General features: G+C 42.3%; 1 protein-coding gene across 1 annotated transcript in view; it reads left to right on the top strand.

Moving 5' to 3' along the window:
• The window catches only part of LOC115476821 (teneurin-2-like), a 301,411-nt gene extending 286,292 nt beyond the window's left edge, over positions 1–15,119 (top strand). The window contains exons 3-4 of the mRNA XM_030213397.1: positions 6,296–6,351; positions 14,970–15,119. Of these exons, the coding sequence (XP_030069257.1) occupies positions 6,296–6,351; positions 14,970–15,119 (206 nt within the window). The remainder of the gene's footprint in view (positions 1–6,295; positions 6,352–14,969) is intronic.
• The last annotated feature ends 3,466 nt before the right edge of the window (positions 15,120–18,585 follow it).

The following is an 18,585-nucleotide window of genomic DNA, read 5'->3' as shown; positions in this document are numbered from 1 at the left end:
CATAAAGCAGCATTTGGATGTCAAAACGTTCAAATTGCTATTTTTGAAACCTATTTTGCAGACATTTCTCTATGCATTTTGTCTGCAGCACATCCAGATCACAAGGGGGCATGTCAAGGGTGTGTTAAGGGTAGGATTAGGGTATTCCTAACACTTGGTCATTTTTTCTCCCATAATGGAACTAAGACTTTTTGAGCTAAACCTATTTTTATAACAACTAATGACCAGATGACCACTGGAGGAATAAGGCATGATCCCCCCTTGCTCCCTCAGTGGTCACTGACCCCCTCCCACCCCCCTAAGGATGTGAAAGAAATAGTACATACCAGCCTCTATGACAGCTTCAGATGTTGTGGCTAGTCCTATTAGAGCAGCAAGCAGGTCCCTGGAGTAGCCTAGTAGTCGGTACAGTGCACTGTTGAGAAGGGGTCCCAGACCTATAATCCACTCTAACTGTTACACATTACATTTGTGCTGGAAAATGTCAGCCCACCAAAACCCCTCCAAAACCTACTGTACCCACATATAGGTGGCACCTGCATACATAAGGGCTATTGTAGTGGTGTTTATTTGGGTACAGTAGGTTTTTTGATAGGTTTTGGAGGGCTCCCCATACAATATAATGGGGTAATGGTGGGATGTGTACCTGGGAGCTTTTATGTGAAGTCCACTGCAGTGCCCTCTAGGGTGCTCCACTGCTCTGCTGGGATGTCTGTGTGGCCAGTCTACTAAGAATTCTGGGTGTTGCTACATCCCAATTGTTTCAGTGAAAAACACATAAAATCTAATTGTTAGATTTATGTGTTTTTCACGTAAACATTTTTTTTGTCAAAAATGGACCAAAATTATTAACACACAGAGCACAAAAACATCTAGTAAGTGGCCATTTTCAGAAAAAAAAGTTTTGCTTTTTCAAAAATCACTATATTTGCTCTTCAGATTCTGGACGTTTTGAGCAAGACGTCCAAAGTTGGACTTAGATGTCATATTGAAAATATCCCTCCAAGTCTCCTAGATTAATGAATATCAATGATTCAGTCTTTGTCTAATTTTTTATGGTTGGTTTAATATAAATATTATTGTTTATACTTCCCAAATTTATAATATGTAATCCAACTCAAACTGGAAATTTGTGCAGACAGAATAAGTAGTAGGTAATATAGAGGGGAATAATCGAACGTCGCCGGCGAAATAGGTCGCCGACGATCTATTTTGGCGGCGGCGCAACAGCTGGTCGGAACTGTATTTTCAAAAAAGATGGCCGGCCATCTTTTTTTCGATAATACGGTGTGGGCCGGCGAAATGCCTTGGATTTTGCCGGGTTTGAGATCGCCACTTTTGTTTCTCCGCGATAATGGAAAAAACTGCCGGCGATCTCAAACCCGGCGAAATCCAAAGCATTTGGCCGTGGGAGGAGACAGCATTTGTAGTGCAATGGTCCCCCTCACATGCCAGGACACCAACCGGGCACCCTAGGGGGCACTTCAAACATCTTTTATAAACCACCAAATTAGCTTCCAGGTGCATAGCACCCTTCCCTTGTGTGCTGAGTCAACCAAATCCCCCCCAAAACCCACTGCCCACAAGTGTGCACCATTACCCTAGCCCTAAGGGCTGAAGGGGGGCACCTACATGTGGGTACAGTGGGTTTTGGGGGGTTTGGGAGGGCTCAACATTACCCACCACAAGTGGAACAGGTAGGGGGGGGGATGGGCCTGGCTCTGCCTTTCTGCAGTCCATTGCAACCAACAACAACTGTTCCAGGGACCTGCATACTGCTGTCAGGTTGCTGGGTATGACATTTGAGGCTGGCAAAAAAGGTTTGTATTTTAATAATTTTAGTGTGGGAGGGGGTTGGCGACCACTGGGGGAGTAAGGGGAGGTCATCCCCCATTCCCTCCGGTGGTCATCTGGTCAGTTGGGGCACCTTTTTGAGGCTTGGTCGTGAAAATAAAAGGACCAAGTAAACCCGGCGAAATACTGCTTATCGCCGGGTTTTATTTTTCCATTATCCGCGAAAGCCGGCCATCTGGTAGCCACGCCCAAGCCTGCCCATTCCCGCCTTCGCTTCGCCGCCAACATGCCCCTTTGAACTTTCGCCGGCGAGGCGAATGGAAAGCGGCGAAGCTATCACAAATGTAGCTTTCGATTATACGCTTTTCGCCGCTTTTGCGAAATTGCCGGCCATATCCCGATTTGTGTCGGGAAATAGCCGGCGATTACTTTTGATTATAAGCTGGATAGTCTAATCTAAAAAAAAATAACTAAAGTCATCAGAAATTAAAAATGAAGTTTTAATGAATTCTGTTAGAACAAACTGTTGTAATACTATCGTCCTAACTCCATCATGTGAAAACAAAAAGTTACAGATGTTCAAACATTATTTTTTCAGGCTGTTTATGGATTCATGATATGAAAAATTGGCCATTCTCTACACTTCTTGCATCTGAGACGTTAGTCACCTTTTCCAGAGATGCTCAAACTAGAATGAAATCATTTTAAATTTGAGGAAAAACATAATTTGGGGATTAATCATCATTTAGAGTTACAATCATTGGGGGTGAAAAAATTTTTTGATAAAGGACAGAGAACAAAATAATATACCATACTTGGATGACAAATATTTTTCTATCAACTGTTTTCTTCCTATCTGTGCTAAAAGGAAGTGTTTGATAACTCAGTTTCTTTGTTTCACTACAGTGACTAAAACTGTCCAAGCGGTGATATTTGTTACCGCTAATGGGGAATTTGTAGGTGATTCCATTTAAAGAAGTGGAGCAGCTACATCTTTCAACCCAATCAGCTTCAGCACCTCTGTAAACCAGGGGTCTGGATGTTTGCATATGTTTGAATGATTAGAGTTGTGTACCATCTGTAATTCATGTATAATTCATTCAGTACAGGAAGGAGGTATGGCTTAGCGATTAGAACACAGACCCACAAGTCAAGAGAGTTTTTCTGTGTCAGAACAAATCCATGCCTCCTTCTCTACTTGCTAGTGTAAGTCATTTTGGTTCTATGTGTATCAGTTCATTAGAAATTAGATAGCAACAGCGGTTCTTCTCTTCGGATTCTGCAGTACATGTCAATTATCAATGATGTCCTGACAAGTTATCTTTTCTAGAGATAGCAGCAGGTATTTTTCAATGTTCTTTAAATAGTATATTCTGTTGTGATCCTGTTCAGATAGAATGAATTGTATAAATCCATATTCTCATTATTACAATATATAACATGTAGAGCTATTTCTAATGCAGATTATAATACAACATTGGCAATATATCACAAACCCCAGGGTTTTTTTGCTGTCACTGGTTAATTAGTATATCCAAAATATCTTCTACTGTGTCTTGATTAGTAAAAGAGCAATCAAAAATGTCAACTCCTTTTCAACTATGTAGACAGATGGCCTTTCTGTTCAACGGCAAACATCCAAAAAAACATTGCTTTCAAAATGAAGCAGCTAGAATCATCTTGGAAAGGAACTATTAAAAACTAATAAGCCATATGTTCACTGAGCTAACTGACTTTGTCCGTAGGTACAGATATCAAAGTTAACTTTTAGTTCTTTTCACCGGAACGTAATAACTCTCTTATTCCCTGCCATACAATTAAAATGTCTAGCAAACCCCAAGGTAGGCTGTGGATAACCAGTGTACTAGTCAGTTATCACCTTGCCAAAATTAAATTCATTTTAATAAAATGGTCTGCAGTTTGCCATAGTTCCTCTCTATGGAGATCCATGTGTTTTGAAGAGCAGATAAACTGACAGTTTTTCTTATACACATAATAGAAATCTAAAAAGATTAAACATAGATGATGTCTAAGGAATGTGATTGTTTCTAAATGGTCTCGCACTTACATAGCCCAAGTGCTTTAACTATAAAGCAGAATTATATATAACACAACATTCCAAGCAGCTAGTTTATTGGTTTATTTAACAAAATTTATTACCCAAATTATTGAGGATATAGAATATTGGTAGCATTAAGATAATGCTTATATTGGAAAAGAACTGTTTTCCCCCCAGTATTTAACAATAAATGGAATATTAGAAATGTTGATAATTATTGACAAACTAGTAAAAAAGGCCCATTTCTTTTTCAGAGGAAACGGGCGCTAGCAAGGTTGTTGTTGTTTTTTTTTTGTTTGCACCATGAAGATTTTGCTTGTAGAGTCAGAGTGTGGATGTTTGTGTTTGAGAGAGTGTGTGTGACAGTAAGACACAGAGAATGAAAGAGTGTGTGTGTGTGTATGAGAGACAGTGTGTCTTTCTCTGACATTGAGCTACGTTGTGCTACAGTATGGATTTTGGATTTTCTGGGGTTTTTTTCTCCTTGGACTCTGTATGTTTGAGAGAGAGACTGTGTGTCTCTCTGACAAAGAGAGATAGAGTGTGACAGACTTCTGAGAGTGCCAATGTACGGGTGCTGTTGCTTCGCTCCTTTCTTCCAGTAACATCCACAATCCTGTCTGTGTGTTTGACCAGAAAACAGTGTATGTGTTTGTGTGACACAGAGAGTGCAAGACTGGTTGTGTGTGTGAGAGAGAGAGAGAGCGTGTGTGTGACACAGAGATATTGTGTCACAGAGTATGTGTGTGTGTGTCTCTCTCTCCATATCGTCCTTCTTGCAGCAAGCCCTTGCAGGAGCACAGGTGTGGGCACTGACTCAGAGTGTATGTGTGTCTGAAAGTGTGTGTGTCACAGACATACTGAGTGTGTGTGTGTGTGTGAGAGTGTGTTTCTGACAGTGACTCACAGAGAGAGAGAGTGTGTCTGTGTGTTACTCAGAGCTTCAGTGAGCCAAACTGTGTGTGTGTGTGTGTTTGTCCTAAAGGGTTTGGTTTTCAATTCTCAGCTGTCTTAATTCGTCGCTGCACTTACCCTGATCAGTTTCGTTTTCATTTTGCAGCTGCCTGTCAGGTGCCTCTGTTATGGCAGTAGGAGTTTCCTCTTCTGTCAGTGTTGGTTCTGCAGTGCATTCGCTGAGGTCGTTAGGGTCGGGACGGCGGCAGGGTCGCAAACTGCCAGTTATTGTGTTGGCAACTTGCGTTTTTTTCTGATGGCGTGTGGCACTTTCAGCACGGTGCTTCGTGAGACCGGCACTGTTGTCTTCAGAGCTGATTGTTTAAGTCCGGCGCAGTTGTGGGAGTGCTGTTCGGGAGGTCGGCAGTGTCTTTTCGGAACGGGTCTTCTGGAGGCCGGCACTGTTGTCTATATAGCTGGCAGTTTAGGACGGGCGCAGTTTTGGGTTTGCATATTGTGAGGTTGGCAGTGTGCTCAGCGGGTACGTGTTCTGAGGGTGATTTGCTAGCGTGGGAAGTTCGGGCGGGCGACAGGCAGTCTCGAACCTTTTCCGCATGACAGCAGTTGATTGTGGAGTGCGGCAGGCAGTCTCGAGCCTTTCGAGCGTGCCAGCTGTTGAAAGCCTCGAGCCTGATTTGTTTGTTTCTTTGTTTTGCACGTGCCACTTGTTTGTTCGATCAGCTACTAAAGTCATGTGATCTACACAGCCTAGCAGACCACTTCAGAATGTGGCTTCAACCCAGGCACAGAACATTGGAGGTGAGAATTATTATATAGGATAGAAGGGTCAAAAGCAGGGTTTTTGAAAGCCAGGCAAATTAGTGCTTCCTTGCACGTATCAGGGGGCTACCAGTTTCCAGACTAGTATATATAGTAGAAAGAGTAAAATGTTGAAGGTCTGGGACAAGACTCTTTAAGAACAAAGGATCAAGAGCAAAAGGACAGATGTAGAACTCATAATTTTATCGAGTGGGAAAGCAGAGATCTTGTTAAAACACTCCATGTGGCAACTTAACCCTAAGCTTCACTCCATGTGGCAACTTAACCCTAAGCTTAACATCTGTCAACTCCTCCTTTAATACTACATTAAGTGATTTCCTTGATGAGGAAGAGGCTTGAACAGCATCCTCCTGAAAAAAAAAAAAATCAAAGGTGCTACTTGAGCTGTCTGGACAGAAGCAGAACACAGAGAATTCAATGCATAAAAAATCTTCTTAGTTGAATTGTCAGCTGTATTGATCATAATAAAGCTGCCATGGCAGGCCTAAAGTCTTTAAAGTAAGCAGTAGTTTGCTCTTTACATACAGCTAAAGGATTCAAAGATGTATTCTGGTGCCAGAGTGGTACCAGTGCTGATGGTGACATGCAGTATGCAAGATGAAATGCATATGGGCCAAACAATAGCTTGATCATTACTAAACAACTAATACTTTGCTGCCAGTCACTCAAGATTGATGTTCTTTAAGTTTCTTTCCTACATCTCACTAGTATTCTATGCTGAGAATCTCAGGGAAATTGCAAAACCCCAGAACAGGAGTGTGCTGGTAAGTTTTTAACAATGGGCGCTCTCTCCAGGCATAGCCAACCCTGCAATTTGGGGGGGCAGCATGGGTGAACTGGGGGGCAACGCATGCCTCTCTCTCCTCCCCCCTTGTGTGGGTATGCTAGGCATACCTGCTGGATTGCCACCACGTCCTGCTGCTTGTTTCTGGCTCTGAGCAGCATTTTGGAACTTCTTGAGCATGCATAAGAAGTCCCAGTCTGCTGCTCAGAGCTGGAAACAAGCAGCAGGGAGCAGCAGCAGTCTATTTACGTGGCTGGCAGAGCTCAGCATCCCCGCCAGCAAAGTAAAGGAGAATTCAGGAGGGGGCCTGAGCCCACATTTTGGGATCCAGTTATTAAAGTAGCCATGGGGAGGGCATACATTAACAACCAGCTCCCAAAATTATTAAAAACTTAAATGGCTCATGCGAGACTGTGGGAGCCCGCTCCAGCATACCACTGCCCCAGAATCAAATAGGTTGCACAGAAAGAGTGGACAGCTTTCAATTTAAAATAAAAAAATTACATCTAACATATGCTCACCACTATGTGTGGGTAGGCACACCACTTAAGAGAAGCCAAAAGAATCCAGTAAGGACAAAAAAAATTATTTTCCATAAATTTTTGAGGATAATCAAATTAATATTAAACTTACCAAAAACCATAAAATTAGTATAACAAGGACTGATAACTGGTCCCATTCTTGAGATAAAAAAGAATGGGGACAATAAAGTACAAAGCAAATAAGCAGGAACAGAAAGCCCTAACTGAAGCAGCATAAACTTAGCACCAGGGACTCCTTGAACATGCGACTCGACACAGCCATGTTTTAGCAAACATATGTCTGCATCAGGAGTCATGCAATTCTACAATGTGTCACAACCTGCGCTAGATGATGAATAATCATGAAAGAGCCAGCCAGGGCTATTGCATACACAGGAACATCCAACAGGCTGTGGACTGCTCTGCCCTTCCTCAAAAGCAAAGGTGAAGTGTACAAATCCCGACTGAGCCTCCCACCTCTCTACTTTCACGTGCTCTAGAGTGCTAAAAACGAGGAGAAAGGGGAACAGTCTGTCGAATGTTCTTGTGTATGCAATAGCCCAGTTTCCCACCTATTTGCAGGCTCAATGTGGCTTACATAGGCTTACATAGTTCCGTAAGTGGTGATTACCAGTTCCGGAGAAGAGAAATACATAGTTGAGGAAGAGGAGACAGTGGATTAGGTTACAGGAAAGAAAGTTTGTCTTATGATAGGAACTGAAAGGAATTAGGTTAAACTTTATTCATGACAGATTAACTTGAACAATTAGGAATATTAAACTATAAATCAGGATAATTTAGCATAAACAAGACACAAAGAATACATTTTTGTATAGGTACGTTTTGTTAGTTGGTATTTAGGATGAGTTGTTATTGTATTATTCATCACCTAGTCCAGTTTGTGACACATTTTAGAATTGCATGACTCCTGATGCAGCCATATGTTTGATAAAACACAGTCGTGTTGAGTTCTCTTGAGTTCCTTTTCTGTGTCACCTACGCCTATTGATGAATTGTAAATTAAAGGTCTACTGATATTTTGGATTGACTACCATTTTGCTTTTTGTTTTACTGCCTCACTTTTCACTCTCAGCTGTTGCTTTGTGGGGCTTTTTCCTTCTTTTATGTACTACAAGGTGTATTAACTGCATGATACACTCTCTAATCTATAGGACAAGATTGTAATGTGATCTTCAATTAGTAGTGATATAGATCTGTAGTTAATACAAAGTGTTATATCATTGCCCTCATTTAGAATTACTGAAATTTTTGCCTGAGGGGCAGAGTTTGGCCAGCGATCCATGCAGACGCAGATCCTTTCTAAGTCCAGAAAATTGAATAATTCTTCTTTTTTGGATATTATTTCTCTTCATCTTCTGTTTCCCACCTTTTTATGGCCACAAATAGAGGTGCAAAGCAAGATTCCCCTCCTTCTTCTTCCCCGTCTGACAAGAGGTCAAAGCCAGAACCGGGCAAGCCTGAAACAATGGCGTCAAAAACTTCAGAGTTGCAATTAGAGCTACTTTTGCAAGAAATGAATCTATAATGTCTAAGCAGGTTGCTGCCACCAAGGCTGTTCATCTTTAACAGCCCAATTTTCAGAAGTGTGTCATAATATTGATACTTTGGAAATGCAATCGAAATCCTTCTTAGAAAAGCTAACTTACAGAGCAAAGCATGATCGTGACATCCTAAAATTACAGAGAGAGGATTTGTCTAACCTGTCCCTCCAACTACCACCCCATCTCCCTCCTACCCTTCCTCTCCAAGATACTTGAACGCGCCGTTCACAGCCGCTGCCTTGATTTTCTCTCCTCTCATGCCATCCTCGATCCGCTTCAATCCGGTTTTCGCCTTCTACACTTGACAGAAACGGCACTCACTAAAGTCTGTAATGACCTGTTCCTTGCCAAATCCAAAGGTCACTACTCCATCCTCATCCTCCTTGACCTATCCGCCGCTTTTGACAATGTCAATCATAATTTACTTCTTGCCGCACTGTCCTCATTTGGGTTCCAGGGCTCTGTCCTTTCCTGGTTCTCCTCTTATCTCTCCCACCGTACCTTCAGAGTACATTCTCATGGATCTTCCTCTACCCCCATCCTGCTCTCTGTTGGAGTTCCTCAGGGTTCTGTCCTTGGACCCCTTCTTTTTTCAATCTACACCTCTTCCCTGGGCTTGCTGATCTTATCTCATGGTTTCCAATATCATCTCTATGCTGACGACACCCAGCTTTATCTCTCCACACCAGACATCACTGCGGAAACCCAGGCCAAAGTATCGGCCTGCTTATCCGACATTGCTGCATGCATGTCCAACCACCACCTGAAACTGAACATGGCCAAGACAGAGCTTATTATCTTTCCACCCAAACCTACTTCTCCTCTCCCTCCACTCTCTATCTCAGTTGATGGCACCCTCATCCTCCCCGTCTCATCTGCCCGCAACCTCGGAGTCATCTTCGACTCCTCCCTCTCCTTCTCTGTGCATATCCAGCAGATAGCCAAGACCTGTCGCTTCTTTCTCTATAACATCAGTAAAATTTGCCCTTTCCTCTCTGAGCACACCACCCGAACTCTCATCCACTCTCTCATTATCTCTCGCCTTGATTACTGCAACCTACTCCTCACTGGCCTCCCACTTAGCCATCTATCCCCCCCTTCAATCCGTTCAGAACTCTGCTGCACGTCTTATCTTCCGCCTTGACCGATATGCTCATATCACCCCTTTCCTCAAGTCACTTCACTGGCTTCTGATCAGGTACCGCATACAGTTCAAGCTTCTCCTACTAACTTACAAATGCACTCAATCTGCAGCCCCTAATTACCTCTCTACCCTTATCTCCCCTTACTCTCCTACCCGAAACCTCCACTCACAGGACAAATCCCACCTCTCTGTACCCTTCTCCACCACAGCCAATTGCAGACTCCACCCTTTCTGCCTCGCCTCTCCCTATGCTTGTAATAAGCTTCCTGAGCCCATACGCCAAGCTCCCTCCCTGCCCATCTTCAAATCCTTGCTCAAAGCCCACCTCGTCAATGTCGCCTTCGGCACTTAACCATTATACCTCTATTCAGGAAATCTAGACTGCCCCAATTTGTTTGACTGCACATTTTGTCCATTAGATTGTAAGCTCCTTTGAGCAAGGACTGTCCTTCTTTGTTAAACTGTACAGCGCTGCGTAACCCTAGTAGCGCTTTAGAAGTGTTAAGTAGTAGTAGTAACAGAAGATGCAATATTCGTATTCTTGGGCTTCCCAAGACTACAGAAGGGCCAGATCCTATCCTTTTTCTCACAGAAAAGCTCCCTAGCCTGCTCAGCTTCCAATGTAGCCCTGCATTGGAAATCGGAAGGGCACATCTTGTGCCTTCTAGGTCTTTACCCACAGAAAAATATCTGAGGCCAATTGTAGCCAAGCTACTCGGCTATCAACATGCTCTGGCCATTTTGAATGCAGCATGAGTTGCAAATAATCTTTTACTCCAAGGTAAACACATTCTCAGAGTAGCAAATTTTGCCAAAATGACAGCGCTAAAGAAATAATTTGTGCCAACCTTTAAAAGACATTGAAGCCAAGTTTGGCCTTATCTATCCTGCCAAAATGAAAATTATCTACAACAATCGTACAGAGAGGTTCTTGTGAATGGTGATATCATAAAAACTTGAACCAGTATACTATTCTGTCATTCCACCACAGGTAAATGATCTTTGCCGATTGTTAAGATCTGAAATTGATTCATGAACATCATAAAGTTCAAAGCGTCAGTTCTAATATGTTTGGATATGTGGGTTATAAATGCAATAAATAATAATATGAGCAGACGTGCTCATCAAGTTAAGATAAGCATTTAGCCAGTGGCTTATATCTTAACTGGGAAACTTTGGACTGGGAGAAATATAGCTGTCTATAGTAATTGGCAAAACCGATCGCTGTTTGTTCCTGTTTAACGAGTATTGTCCTTTCCTTTATCTTTAACGGACAGTATCAGGTGCTTATTCATAGAATCATAGGTGCTTATTCATAGGGCTCACAGAAGTGTTGTTTGGTAAATTGTGGGCCATAATGGTAGTCTCTAAAGTGTTCAAAGCCCCTCAGGTATGAATAAGTTCTTTTAAGACTCCGGGATTGCTGGAAGTCTTATGTGGTTTTACCTATGGGGTTAATTCAGATCCTCAAGCTTTTCACTTAGCTTGAGATTCCTTTCTTTAAGCAGCTGCTATTGAGGTAAAATGCCTACAAAGGACAGTTTTTGCTGCGTCCCAGAGTGTGAATAGTTGTACAGGGTTAAAATGTAAGTATTCTTAGAATGGGCTGTGCTGGCATTGCCGCATGGCTTAGTAAACACGGGGGTAAGATAGTAACACCTCTTGTATGTAACTTACAGAAAGCAAAAACCAGAGAGAAATCTGGAAAAATGAGAAAAGCCAAAACCTGTTAGATTTATATATTCTTGGGGTGTCAGATAAGTTTCTTGTACATATACTGCATCCATTTATAATTTTTTGAGTTTGGGAAGCACTCCCTTTTCATTATGGAATGATTTAACTCCTTGACATTCCAGGAAAACAATTTACCCATTTAGAAAAACAGTAAATATTGGTTCTAATCTGTACATTTAAAATATAAATAGATGCATCCAACAACACAACCTGTAGATGGAGCTACATATAGACCTGAACATTATGGACTAAATTCTATATGTGGCACCAACAAAATAGGCACAAAAAAACCCCATTCAGCGCTATTCTATAAACCACTTAAAGTTAGGCATGGTTTATAGAATAGTGCTTATGCCTGGGAACCGAAACTACAAAATGCAGCGGTACGATTACTTACTGGTGTAAAGAGATAAGATCATATTATGCCAATTTTGAGTGCTGTTTAAAGTATTGGTTTTCATACACCAGCGAGTGTATGGCATAGCTTCACAGTTTTTCATGAACGTTCTGTCTATGTACCAACCAAAATAAACAATAGGACGATACCACTAAGTTTGAAACAAATGAAATTTTACCATCCAAAGTGGCTCAATCAATTGACAGTTGCTATTCAACTTTTTTTAATATACACCTATTTTTGAAATATTCAACTTTTTTTCAACTTTTGTTAACTTTTTTAATGTGTGTAAAAATAAGGAGGAAAAAGCCTCTGTATTCCCGTTTCAGTACATATTTGTGTCTGTTAACCGGGATGGAATCTTCATAGGCTAAAAAACCTCCTCATACTTTTAATCAACAAAAACACATCATTTCGACGAACACTTATCTTTTAGTGCCGTCCGTGCCGTTGCAATTTAGCTTCACTCTAATATGCCGACGGGGTCCCGTTTCGCCGTGCAGGCTTTCTCAAGGGAAACATCTCTTGCTACGATGTAAATCTGCTTGTTCAGCCCTGCCGTATCTGAACACGGCAGGGCTGAACAAGCAGATTTACATCGTAGCAAGAGATGTTTCCCTTGAGAAAGCCTGCACGGCGAAACGGGACCCCGTCGGCATATTAGAGTGAAGCTAAATTGCAACGGCACGGACGGCACTAAAAGATAAGTGTTCGTCGAAATGATGTGTTTTTGTTGATTAAAAGTATGAGGAGGTTTTTTAGCCTATGAAGATTCCATCCCGGTTAACAGACACAAATATGTACTGAAACGGGAATACAGAGGCTTTTTCCTCCTTATTTTTACACACATTAAAAAAGTTAACAAAAGTTGAAAAAAAGTTGAATATTTCAAAAATAGGTGTATATTAAAAAAAGTTGAATAGCAACTGTCAATTGATTGAGCCACTTTGGATGGTAAAATTTCATATGTACAGTACCAACCAAATCAGTCCTTACGCTCTGGGGCAGCAAAGCAGTTAAGTATCACAGTAAATCATTTTTCTGATACACACAATCAAACCTTTTCCATTGCAGGAGCAAATTTATGGAATCATCTGCCTGGTCATTTAAGACTTTCAGCAATTTAAGAAATATTTGAAGACGTATAGAGATTGTATTATCTTTAAATGAAATTATTGTAGTTTATTGTATTTTTGTTTGTTATAATTTTATGAATGTTTTTATTGTAACCCACTTTGGTAATAAAGCGGGATATACATTTTGAAAATAACAAATAAATAATTTACACAAATGGAAATGTGGTGTAAATGCTCGTTCCTGAATTAGGCGTGGATCCCACTTTATTTTATAATTACATGCATAGCCGAAAGGAATATCCCCGATCTGCCCATGACCCTCCTTAATAGTGCGGATCCCATGCCTAAATTTAGCCATGGGTCCCGCACATAAATTTACATATGTACATTTAAATTAGTTCTAATTAGTGCCAATAATTGTTATAAAGCCAATTATTAGCACTAATTAGCTCATTATTCAATTAAAATGTATGTGAAAATTGAGTACACACCTAAATTTGCATGCACAATTTTAAAGGCCCAGTTTACTAAGCCACGTTATAGGTGCGTTAACGTCTTTAACAAGTGTTAACCATTTATGGGCATTAACCATGTATGCACCTACAATATCCCTATAGGCGCCTACACAGCACATGCACTAATTGTAGGCACATTAAAAATGCTAACGCACCTTAGAAAACAAAGCCCTTAGTGTTTTTTTAAAAATAGAATTAGGCCATATACATTTATATCCTAACATCCTGCCCCCTCCCCTTTTACTCTCCCCTCTCCCCCCTAAAAAAAAGGAAAAAGAGAAATAAAAGTGGGGCCAGAACAAACCCAACCTGCCCATAGTGAATGTTTAAAGAAATGCATCTGTGGCCAAGATGCCAACATCAACGTCCTACTCTTGCCTACTGGCTCCAAGAAGAAGAGTACATATCAAAGATGGGCTTTATTAGATCTGGGTAAAGTTGAAGAGGAGAAAGGATTGAAATGAATAGTTACTTCTTAACGATTGTTCGTTTTGAAGATGGAAAGCTATCAGAAATTTGCTTGTTCTGTATGAGAAGGGACATTTAATAGCTATCCGTGCAATTCGTCATATTTAATTGAAGTACATTATGGCCTTCTGAGATTTTCCATCTTTTAGGTGTGGAGATTTTCTATTCCCCAGTAGATGGGGACCATGATGGTTTAGTGCCAAAACATTATTTGTTTATTATTGTTATTATGGGAGAATAATAATTCAAATTGAAAGCTCTAATGATAGCAGATACCTTTGGTATGCAGAATTTGTGTTCAAGGCTTGAAATTATGTCCCCCCTCCCCCCCCCCCCCCCCCCCCCCCAGAGTAAGTGGTAAAAGATCTGGAAAAATTTATGTATCCACATTTCTATATATAATAATAGATTTGCATTATGGTCTGCTTGTCAGAGAAGTATCAGAAGCATACAATAATAGGTCTGGAAGTATTAACTTTATTCAGTCAGGATCCCACACTTCTGTGGGCCCTTTCCAGATGAACTAGATATTTAATGCCAGGAACACAGTCGCATAAATATCCTGTACAATTGGAAAGAGATCTTCAATAAATCGAGAGGTTCTGGGACTCCCAAAATCCATATGTTTCTTTTTCTGTGCTTGTTATCCAGGTCATCTTGTCTGTCTCTGGTTTCAGGTTTTGGTATTTTTCATAGAGAGCCCTCCAATATGAATTTCATTTTGTGAAACTCTTATCATCTGGAACTTTATATATCAAATCTGAGCTCACCCATTGCCTTTGGTTTAAGTGCCATATATCTCAAAGTTGTGTCCTGCTTGTCTCCTAATGGCTGAGTCTGTTGATTAACCTCCAGGTCTTTCAAAACTGCTGGTAACTTAGTAATCCAGATTTAGCATGAGTGGAGGCACCTACTTGTGACCCTTCCACCAAACAGGAAGACAAAGAAGGGGAGGAGGGGTATGCTCAGGAGACCTCAAGGATGCCCCCAGAGGAGATAATACTTGTATTGGCAGCTGACTGCATGGTGCAGCAGAGACCACATGCTGACTAGCTTGGGCATGGTAATCTTGGGCTTTACTTTCCATTTCCCCATTGAAAAACAAAAGTTCAAATAGCAAAATGGACATACAATTGCTCCTTGGTACTCCAAGGGACAGGCTGTACTGCTATCTTTTGCAGGAAATACAAGACCCCGTTAATGTCAGCAGTCAGCTTGCTCAGCACCTGATGGAATTGGCAAAGGACCCCCACAACCGGGAGCTTCCTACTCTACTGCAAGATGTAAAATTCAGGAAAAAGCAAGTGTCCCAAGCTATGCACCACAGGTAGCTCACTGCCAAGGGATAGCAGGTAGTACCAGTATCTTATGCAGCAAATGCAGGACCCCATTGTTGCAGCAGTCAACTTGCTCAGTGCCTGATGGAATTGGCACAGGAGTCCCAGAACCAGGAGCTTCCTACTCTAGCTATATGCACACATTTACCATCAGATATATTTATCTAATTGGCAACCAGTTCCTTGATCAGACTACTTTATGTCAGATTTCACATTATCTTTCAAACACTCTTCAAAATTGGCTCAATTAGTGCCAAAATGAACTTTAAAAAATTTGATTCAGATATTTTTTGGGAAAATGTGATTCCTCAATTGGACTCTAGCTTATCCACTCCTGATTGTTTACTAGCTACTTGGTCAACCATTGTTTTCTTAACTATATTAGCCATTGAGCACGTTAAAACAGGCTAGTATGGGGTTTTGGCAAGGCCCCCTCCCCCCGAGGTCGCCGCTACCGGTCCCCCCTCCTGAAGTCACCACCACCACCCCTGCACCCGGCCCAGGCCCTCTCTTCGGTATTGAACTTACATCGGCGAAACACAGGCAGCACGCAGATCAGCTGAGCTCCCGTCGCCCTTCCTTCTCTGCCTGTGTCCCGCCCTTGTGTGATGTAACGTCGGCGAGGGCGGGACACAGGCAGGGAAGAAAGGGCAATGGGAGCTCAGCTGTTCTGCGTGTTGCGTTTCGCCGATGTAAGTTCAATACCGAAGAGAGTGCTCGGGCCAGGTAGAGGGGGGACGGCAGCGACCTCGGGGGGGGGGAGCAGTAGCGACGTCGGCGGCTTCGCGCAGTTTCCCTCTCTGTCCCGCCCCCATCATCACGTACTGACACGGGGGCGGGACAGAGAGGGAAGTCTCTACTGCGCATTTGCAAGTGAGTACGGTCACTCGCCATTTATATGTTTGATATACACTTTAGCTCCACTTAGAACTGAAAAACCTAGAAGAACGTGTTTGGAAACAAACTAATGACCCTGAAAAGAAAACCTTATAGAAAGAGTGCATCAAACAATAACACAGCTAGGAGGGATTATTATGCCAATCGGATAGGTTCTTTTAAATTAGATCAAAAATGTTATTTGGTATATTTACCTTTTCAGATCTGGATAATAGTAAAACATATCATTTGGCTGGCACTTTAGTCTTTTATTGTGCTGATAACATAAATACAAATTAGTAGGTCTTCTATAGTTCCAAATGTAGATACTGTGACAAGGCAAGCCCCAGAGATTCCCCAGTGAAGCAGTTGAGCCCAGAACTATGGGTCCCAGAAATCCTTGCACGAATGAGAGAAGAGAGTAGTCCTAAAAAATGGAATGGATTCCCAGCCCCAGCAGGGGGAGCAATGGCTCAAGGCAGGGTGAGCCTGTTACTCCCTTCCCCACTAGAGGGAGAGGGAAGGATGAAGCTCAGTTTCCATGGCTTCGCCATCAGTATATAATTCCCCCCAGCTGTGAGAAGGGGAGAGCAGATTCCCTGGAGGCTCTTAGTCACCAGGAGAGAGGGGAGACAAATGGGGAGAGAGATTCCATGGAGTATGTGGAGGAAGGAAGTAGCCTGCCACTAGAGCTGTCTAAGGGAGACGAGCCAGCTACCATGGAGTGGGAGAATTCAAAGGTTGCCCTGCCCAGCACTTGAAGGCAGTGGAGAGGACACACCAGGCATGGTGCTGAGAGGTGGGAGAAACTGCCAACCCTGTTCCTTACAGGGTTCCCTCTGTGCTGTGAAAGGGCAGGTGATTTGTGGTATTGGTTTGATGTGCAAAGACTGTCCATGAAGATTTGTTCTGAACTGTTGTGCTATATTGGAAGTGTGCTGAACTCTTACTAAACCCTTCTGAAGGAGGGGGAAGGGAAAGCTAATGCCCTAATAGAAGACCTGAGGTCTTGAGGAGCTGAGCGTTTGCTGAGGGATTTTGGGACCTGGACTGTACCTTTTTTTCTTTTGAAGATTATCTTATGAGGACTGTACCTTTTTCTTTTGAAGACTATGTTAAGAGGGCTGTACCTTTTTTTGAAGAATATATTATGATTTTGGTATGAAATTGCCTTGATAATAAAATACTTTGGCCCTGAGTCCCAGTATCAGCAGCATTCTGTCCTGGAACCCTGGGAGCCCTGCGGGCTTGCTGGCTCCACCCAAGAGAAGGAAGCGGACCCCCCTTTACAATACCTTAATTGATTTATCTACTAATGAATCTTCTACAACTACTATCCCTGCAGATAGTATTTGGAATTATTTTTCCATAATTAATGTGTCCAGAATTGCTTATATATTAGGCAAATTATCCATGTCTTCTTGCTTTCTTGATGTCCAGCCTATTTAATGTCTAAACCTCCAAAATTAATTCTAAATTGGCTTATAGTATTTCAAAAGAAATTATTAAAAACTGGTCATTTTCTTCAATTATTAGGTTAATACCTATTTTGAAGAAAGCTAACCTTGATGTTAGTAAACCGTCAAGTTTTTGACCGGTAGTCGGTTTTCCTGTATTAGCAAAAATGTCAGTCTGTTGTTGCAGAGATGCTTTCAACTGTTTTGGATAAATATAACTGTTTAAATCTCTTGCGATTTGGGTTCAGACCACTTCATAGTACAGAAAGTAGCTGATGCCAAAAGTAATTTATCTAGAGGAAAGGCCATGATTCTTCTACTGTTCGATTTAACAACAGCTTTTGATACTGTTGATCACAGCATTCAAATTAAGCTCTCTTGGTATTTGTTTCAGTTCTGAAGTGGCTTAGTGAATTTCTGTTCAATAGATGTTAAAAAGTTAAAATGAAGTAGAGCAAAGAGAGGAAGCAAAGTACAAACAAAAGTCCAATAGCAAAAAAACAGTAACAGGAGCCTTCAAAATAGGGACACAGATCCTTTAATCATACACTTTAGCAAAACAATCCTCAGAAAGACCCGACACGGGCCATGTTTCGGTGCACAGCGCCTGCCTCAGGAGTCACAAAGAGTTGCAGGAACAATATGCGGCAATGTTGTATAACTCAGCCAGTGCCGTAGCGAGGGCTAATGGCACCCGGGCGGGTAGCCGCTGTGCACCCCCCCCTGGGTGCAGCACGGCGTGACCCCCCCCCTCTGCGGCGCACCCCCCTCCGGACCACGAACCTCCCGGACCGCAACCCCCACGGACCGCATTCTTACCTGCGGGAGGGCCGATCCGCCCCGAGTGCACGTCACTCGGAGCTGCGTCGGCCCCGCTGGTTCCCTGCTCTCTCTGCCCCGGAACAGGTTACTTCCTGTTCCAGGGCAGAGAGAGCAGGGAACTAGCGGGGCCAGCACCCCCCGAGCGCGTGCACCCAGGGCGGACCACCCCTCCCGCTCCCCCTTCCTACGCCACTGAACTCAGCAAGAGTACTGGAAACAATGTACTGCAACGATGTGTTTTCCCTCTTCGCACACAAATCAAGTGAAAAACGCTCTCCTTCTGTTATGGAGTCCGTGAAGTTAAA

Source organism: Microcaecilia unicolor, chromosome 8, assembly GCF_901765095.1.
Source record: "Microcaecilia unicolor chromosome 8, aMicUni1.1, whole genome shotgun sequence".
Classification (NCBI taxonomy): Eukaryota; Metazoa; Chordata; class Amphibia; order Gymnophiona; family Siphonopidae; genus Microcaecilia; species Microcaecilia unicolor.
This window is presented reverse-complemented; position numbering and strand designations above follow the sequence as displayed.